A 7,791-nucleotide genomic window follows, 5' to 3' on the forward strand; every position below is an offset into this window, starting at 1 on the left:
TTTTCATTTAAATAGAGGAACACCTATGTTCGATGAAAATATATGGAACTTATACACTCATAATTAACTAAATTTAAGGATATGGAGACACAAAATTCAAACATACCTTCATGATGGAGACTAGTAGTCGGTGAATGATAAATTTATCGATTTGTTCAAATGTATGGTTCTAATATTGAAGGGTAATTTAGTCAATTAGATAGTTTTGATAAATTAATATGATTATAAAATATAAAAACTAATTAAAAATGTTTAAAAAATTGATTTTGATAAATCTAATATTTTAAAAGTATAATCTGATATTTAGATTTTAGATAAGAAATAGAAATATGATTTTTCATTACTGTTTGTATTCCATATCTATTATCAGCATCCGTGTTCAACCAAACACGTCCTAAATAAATTATTCAGCTAATTAACACGATGATCTTTGATTTACAATATCAAACAACCTGGTCAACTACGAATCGATGAAAAGTCAACGATTTGTCGATGATATACGTTTCTGCTTACGTTTCATGGAAAACACTTTCTAGTTCTACAAGGGAAATCTCTCTCTCGGATCACATATCTATCTCCAATAATCTTCTTATTTTTGGAGTAGCCAAACTGCAGCAATCTTTTAATCAATTTACTTTTTGGGTTGATCGACTTTAACCTCGCAAAAAAGAAATGAGTACAGGGGAGCTTCTCAACGTCGAGCCTGTGGAGCTCAAATTCCCTTGTAAGTCCTTCGATCCCATAAAATCTTGTCAAATAAACTGCTTTTGTTATGTGATTCTGAAACTTGTTCTCTCTTGTTTTTTTGTTTGATTAAATTAGTCGAACTGAAGAAACAGATATCTTGCTCCATTCAGTTGTCGAATAAGACAGAGAATCATGTAGCTTTCAAGGTAACATTCTACTGAATTCTTAATCAAAAATTTAATTTTGATTTTTATGTCAATTGATCTCGGATGGATTATGTTGCATTTTTTTTTTTCGAACTTGGGTTATGATCTAAAATTTCGAGGAAAGGGGTTAGGGTTTCTAAACTTTTGACGAAAAAATTCAGGTGAAGACTACGAATCCGAAGAAGTACTGTGTTCGTCCGAATAGTGGAGTTGTCTTGCCTCGATCAACCTGTGACGTCACAGGTATGATTTCCCCAAAATTTAGTTTTTGACATCCAGAAATCGAATCAAAGAAGGCAAGGTTTTGAGTATTTGTGGTCTGTTTGTTAAATTTATGGCTTCTGCTACAGTAACGATGCAATCTCAGAAGGAAGCCCCTGTTGACTTGCAATGTAAGGATAAGTTTCTCCTTCAGAGTGTGGTTGCAGGTCCAGGGGCAACCGCAAAAGATGTTACCCCTGAAATGGTAAGAAGATGAAATAAGATTTGAGAATTTGATAGCTTTTAGCCATGGTGATTTTGTGTTAATTTAAACTACAGTTCAGTAAGGAGGCAGGACATGCTGTTGAAGAGTGCAAATTGAGAGTTATTTATCTTCCTCCACCCCAACGACCTTCACCAGTTCCAGAAGAAGAACCAGAGGAAGGATCTTCACCAAAAGCTACAATATCCAATAATGGGAATTCTTCTAGTGGCTCTGAGGTTTGTTTTACTTTTACTTTTATTTAAAGGTTTTTAGATCTAATAAACAAGGGCATGGATTTTCAGATGAAATCGCTTATTTCAAAGTTGACAGATGAGAAAGATGCTGCTATCAAACAAAGTAACAGAATCCGTCAAGAAATGGTGAGTTTGATGCTGTTAATGGATGATCATCTGTTAAAAAAAATGTTAATGTGTTTGGTAATTCGTTGTGTTTGTGTAGGAACTATTGAGGCGTGGAGGCAACAAAACTCAAGCTGCTGGTTTCTCCTTCATCTTTGTTATTGTGGTGGGGTTGATCGGTCTACTTTTGGGTTACATCATCAAGAAGTAAACCATTCCCATTTGTTTTCTTTTAAGTTGTTGAAAATTGATGTACAACAATTGATTAATTCTTTTTTCTTTTTCTGTTTCTGATTATAGTATTATGACATTAGAACTTGAAAGAGGCGTGTGATAGATTAATCCATACCATGCATACGCCTTTTGAATGCGTTGGTAACCATTTTTCTACTCACAACAATACTCCGGATGGAAAGGGTTAATTGTACATTATCTTGTTTTTCAATATTCACTTCTAACAAGTTATTCAATGCAATGAAGTCTAGGTTTGTTTATGCAAAAATTTCCAAGCTAAAATGAAATTCTGATTCTAAAATTAAAATATAGTCCAATGTTTTCAATTTTGGTTGTGTTTACCAAACTAGTTGAAAAGGTAGCTTGTAAGCTAACTAATAAAATAATAATGTTTGATAAAAATACCTGATAATCTAAATGTCAATTACCAAATGGCTAGCCGTCTACTGAGTTGGAAAAATTGTTTTCCAAGGGGTTGAAGGTTGAAGTCTTGCTTGAGACATTAAGGACGTGTTTGGTAAAAATAACTGTTAGTTGGAAGCGGGTAGCGGTTAGCTGGTAGCGAGAAGCTGTAGTTTTTATTTGTTATATAAATGTTTGGTAAAAATAGCTGGAAGGTTTTGAAATATATAAAATTACATAAAAGGACAATTGATTAAAAATAAATAAATATATAAATATATTTTTAAGGGTAATTATGGAAATTGATTTCAAAAGCTCAGGAGCGTTTAACAAAACACTACATGAAGTAGCTTTTAGAATAGGAGCGTTTTGTTAAAACTAAAAGCTAAACGCTCGTACTACCAAACGAAATTTTTTGTTTAAACTAGAGCGTTTTATCAAAAGCTAGAAGCTCTCAAACGTTCCAAAAGCTCCGTATCAAACACGCCCTAATACACACAATTTATGATAAGATTATGAGCCGTTGAGAAGAACTAGATTTCAATTATAAAATGACATAAAATAACATTTAGATATATAACTAAGATGAGATTAAGATAAAATTTGGATACCAGTCATAAAAGTCGTCCTAACGAATTTTTAAGTTTTTTCTCTAAATTTACTTTTTTTTTTTACAAGTTTTATTTTAAATTGTTTTTTTCGAGCTCTTTGTGTAGCTCTTCATTCTTCAAACTTCTTTTACTATGTTTTTAACAAATATGTAAACATTAATATGTTAAAAAAAATTGTATGTCTTTTACAACTTTTGTTCATTAGAACAAATATTTGAAAAAATGAACGCATACTCGCAAATACGAATAATCTCAAGTTTCTTGTATAAACGATTGAGGATGATGAGAAAATTTTGTAAAAAACACTTGTGCAAATAGCTACGAAAATATGTAAAATAGCTGTTTAAAAGTTTGAGTATAGAAAGGTTATTTGAAAAACCTATGACAAAATATAAAAGATAATCAATAAGGTATCTCAAATAATTTTTTAAAAGCTATTTTAGTGATCTTATTAAAACACTAACTTGTAATAATTATATATAGAAAAAACTAGCTTATAAACGAATATGTCAAAAAGAACAAACCTTAATCATAACCAACTGTGAGTCTCCAACCACAACAAGTTCACATCTATAATATCTCTTTTACACCTCTATACTGGCTAGAGGTACACAAATACCAATTTTGAACCGATTTTGGTTTTCAGAAAATCATTTTTTAAATCCCGTTATTACCAAACATGATTCAGTTATAATTGGTTTGTTTTTTTTAATTGAAATTTCGTTAAATAAAACGGTCATGTTTTGGAAAAACTGGTTCCTAGAAAACCAGCTTCGGTTCATTTGTAGGTGTTCTCAAAAAACCGGTTTGACAGGTGCACCTTTATTACTGACTAACATTCAGTACAAATATTTTATGGGTCCTATCCACATTAAAAAGGCCCCAAATCCGTATATCAATTTAAATGAGCATTGAAAAGAAAAAACTCCTTGACAGAGAACCATTGGAAAATATTCAAATCGATCGATTAAATGGATATAAGAATTAAATTACATTTGTTTGGAATTCAAAGTATAAAATTCTTTTTTAGAAGATTTGATATTTTTACATCATAACTAAAATCTATTTCTAGATAATGGTTATATATTAGACCTTTTTATAATTTTGGAAAATATTAGAGTACATTATGGAGCTCAGCTTGAGCTTGTGAAACTCATAGACTTAATTGAGCATTGCTATATTTATATTTTTATCCTTTGGTTTATTCATATATACATGTTATAAAACTGAATTGAATTGAACTCACGAGCTTAATCTAATTTATGTTGTAGTTTAATGTAATTTTAATTTTCTAATAGTAAATTCAGAAGAGTCAAGCCGAGCTCGAAAATATTATTTACTTTATCGTGCTCAAGCTCGAGCTTGAATTTAAGGCTCGAGTTGGAGCTCCACTTTTCTCTAATCGAGTCAAGGTTCGAGCTTGTAAGTATTCAACTCGACTCCGGTTGATTACATCCCTATTAAAACCACACATGAAACCACGTTGGCTTAAAACTTGCAAAACCACACACAACCTAATATCGACAATATTACATAAAGAGATTATCTTTAGATGACGAAATGGACACAGTTCAATTTTATTATCCATTACTTTTATATAATATTCAAAAGATTAAATTAAAACAAAAAAATTGTTGTGTCACGGAAGAAAATAGGAGATTTTGAAAATGAAAAGCGCATTGCTACCGATTCCAGAAACATCGAGTGTCTTTCTGGAAGAATCGACACCTCTCTTCAAGCTTCTCATTTCACCACCTATATATACGTATGTATATCACCGGACCCTGCTTTGCTTCACAACTCAACAAAGCAAGTGACTTGACAGTTAAAGTCGTCATCCAGTAAAGAATCTAAACCTACACAATACTACACAATAGTCATCAATTGTTATCGGAGAAATGGCAGCTTCACTCGCTGTTAAAAGGGGCACCACTGGCGTTGCAACAGTGCTTAACAAGCTATTAAATCCACTCCGATCTGTTTCTGCTGTTCCTTCCGTCCAACGGTGCTTCAACACTAACTCGTCCCAGATGACTGCCTATGACGATGACAATCGCGGTGTCGATGTCGATCGCCGCGCTGATGCAACTATCTCTCGCCGCCGTGATAATGATCTATTTTCTGGTGAGTCGATCGTCAAACCTATTTGTCTTTGCTTCCAGTTACTCGGTGTCTCTTTTTCTACTTGATTGTCCTAGTGGCTTTTCTAAAATAATCGCAATTTCGAAATTATCCCTCATCAGATTTTGTTGTTTCGGTTGACGAATTGTCGGTTTTCCTATTAACATCTCCAATTTGCACTGGTTTCAGACGTATTCGATCCGTTTTCTCCATCGAGAAGCCTAAGCCAGATCTTCAACATGATGGATCAGTTCATGGGGAATCCGCTTATGTCGAGCTCTCGAGGAGGAGGATTCGGTACGAGACGGGGATGGGACGCAAAGGAAGACAACGATTCTCTCAACTTTCGGTTCGACATGCCAGGTATAGACAAAGACAACGTTAAGATCTCTGTGGAGCAGAACACTCTGGTGATTCGTGCAGAGGCGGAGAAGGAAACGGAGGATGAGGAGGAGCCGCCGCGTAGGTACTCTAGCAGGATTGATCTGCCGCTAAACGCATACAGGGTTGATGAAATAAAGGCGGAGCTGAAGAACGGTGTGCTGAAAATTAGGGTTCCAAAAGTGAAGGAAGAGGAGAGGAAAGATGTGAGGCAGATTCAGGTGGAGTGAATACTGAATAGTTATGGTGTGGAAATGTTGAGACTTCTACTTTTGTTTATGTGATGATGATGTGTCCGTTTTCTAGTGATATATGTAGTGAAAAAATAATAATATACTGCAACTAGTTTTCAATGGGAATCTAAGGTTTCGTTTAGTTACGGAAAAACAATTTTTATTTTGTTTTTTGTTTTCTCTTTTCGATTTTTGTTTTCCGTTTTCATTTTTCATTGAAAATTTTAGAAAACGCGTTTAGTTAAACTTATTCATTTTTCATTTTTAGTTTTAGAAAATAAAAAAACGTGTTTAGATGTGTATTTTTTTATCGATTTTTATTTTTAAAAAATGGTAGCGGTGGTAGGGAGTGGATGGTGGTGGTGATGGTAGCGGGTCGGCGGCGGTATTGGTGATGACAGACGATGGTGGTGGTGGCAGCAATTGTGTCAGTGGTGGTGATGGTGGCGGCAGCGGTGGTGGTGGTGGTGCTAGTGACGGGTTAGTGGTGGTGGTGGTGGAGATGGTAGGTCGGTGATTGTCGTGGTGGTGTTGGGTGGGTGGGGGTGCGAGTGTGTGTTTGTGGGGTAGGTGTAGGTTTGTGTGTGTATGGGTGTGTGTGTGTGTCTGTAAAGGTGGGGGTGGGGGTAGGTGTGGGTTTGTATGTGTGTGTGATGGGTGGGTATGTATGTGTGTGTGTGTATGGGTGGGTATGTATGTGTGGGTTGGTGTATGTGTGTGTATGGGTGGGTTGGTGTGTGTGTGTGTGCGTGGGTGGGTGGGGGTAGGGGTGGGTGTGTATGTGTGTGTGTTTGTAGAGGTGTGTGTGGATGGGTATGCATGTGTATGTGTGTGTGTGTGTGTGGGGGGGGGGTAGTGTGTGTGCGGGTGGGTATGTATCTGTGTGTGTTTGTAGGTGGGTATGTATGTGTGGGTGGGTATGTATGTGTATGTGTGTGGGTTGGTGTGTGTATGCGGGTGTGAGTGTGTGTGGGTGGGTATGTATGTGTGTGTTTGTGGGTGAGTATGTATGTGTGTGGGTTAGTGTGTGTGTGTGCGGGTCGGTGTGTCCGTGTGTGTATATGTGGGTGGGTGTGTGTGGGTGGGTATGTATGTGTGTGTGGGTTGGGGTGTGTGTTTGTGTGTGAGTGGGTATGTATGTATGTGTGTGTGTGTGTGTTTGTAGGTTGGTGTGTGTGGGGGTGGGTATGTATGTGTGTGTGTATAGGTAGGGGTAGATAGAGGTGGATGGGGTGGAGTGGATATATGTTTATAGAAATATTTTGGAATTAGAAAAATATGGAAAACAATGATTATCAGTTTTCCAAAATTTTTCAACTTCTTTGTAATTTTAGAAAACGGAAAATTTTCATTTTCCGTGAAAAATTTAGAAAAATAGACGAACTAAACGCGTTTTCAAAATTCTCATTTTTCTTGGAAATTTTTTTCTGGAAAACGGTCCGTTTTTCCGCAACTAAACACACTCTAAGGGTGCGTTTGGTTGTGGAAAACTGTTTTCATTAAGAAAATGTTTTCAGAAAATAGAGTTGAGTTTTCGTTTTCAATTTTCAATGAAAATTTTAGAAAACGCGTTTGATTGAAACGGGGGAGTTTTCATTTTCCATTTTAGAAATTTGGAAAACTTTGGAAAACTGTAAAAATCACTTTTCAAATTTACATACAATTTGGAAAACTGAAAATTTTCATTTTCTTGAAAAATTTTGGAAAACTGAACGAACCAAACGCGTTTTCAAAATTTCCGTTTTTCTTGAAAAAATTTCCTAAAAACCTGAAAATTTTTCCACAACCAAACGCACCCTAAAATTTTCTCATTAACCATAATCTTTTTACTGTGAATTTATCATTATACATGCAATTAATTCATAACACACTTAGGCTATAGGTATAGTCACCGGCTATTTTAGAAAAGTCATTAATGTGCCACATCATGTTTCCTAGCCATGAAAATCACTCTACAATGTTTTTTTTTTTTTTTTTTTTTTTTTTTTTTTTTTTTTAGTTTCTTTTTATTTTTTGTCATATTTAGATTAAAATTAAGAAAAAAAAACCTAAATTAATCATAATTAAATATTTCACGTTACATAAAAAACA

The 7,791-nt window shown here is 34.8% G+C and overlaps 2 protein-coding genes across 3 annotated transcripts; both read left to right on the top strand.

Moving 5' to 3' along the window:
• The first annotated feature begins 420 nt into the window (after window positions 1–420).
• LOC145034213 (vesicle-associated protein 1-1-like) lies at window positions 421–2,188 on the top strand. Of its 2 annotated transcripts, XM_078982579.1 has the most exons (8): window positions 421–724; window positions 823–893; window positions 1,055–1,136; window positions 1,244–1,359; window positions 1,434–1,595; window positions 1,662–1,739; window positions 1,819–1,925; window positions 2,019–2,188. In XM_078982579.1, exons 1-8 carry the CDS (start codon window positions 673–675, stop codon window positions 2,050–2,052), a joined length of 702 nt encoding a protein of 233 aa, XP_078838705.1. In that variant the 5' UTR covers window positions 421–672; the 3' UTR covers window positions 2,053–2,188. The 2 variants fall into 2 exon arrangements, with proteins under 2 accessions (XP_078838705.1, XP_078838706.1); XM_078982580.1 differs by having other exon boundaries at window positions 422–724; window positions 1,819–2,188.
• Window positions 2,189–4,681: 2,493 nt separating this feature from the next.
• HSP23.6-MITO (mitochondrion-localized small heat shock protein 23.6) lies at window positions 4,682–5,857 on the top strand. Its single transcript, XM_078982581.1, has 2 exons — window positions 4,682–5,089; window positions 5,276–5,857. Exons 1-2 carry the CDS (start codon window positions 4,864–4,866, stop codon window positions 5,695–5,697), a joined length of 648 nt encoding a protein of 215 aa, XP_078838707.1. The 5' UTR covers window positions 4,682–4,863; the 3' UTR covers window positions 5,698–5,857.
• The last annotated feature ends 1,934 nt before the right edge of the window (window positions 5,858–7,791 follow it).

This window comes from Lactuca saligna, chromosome 3 (assembly GCF_052625555.1).
Source record: "Lactuca saligna cultivar CGN05327 chromosome 3, ASM5262555v1, whole genome shotgun sequence".
NCBI lineage: Eukaryota > Viridiplantae > Streptophyta > Magnoliopsida > Asterales > Asteraceae > Lactuca > Lactuca saligna.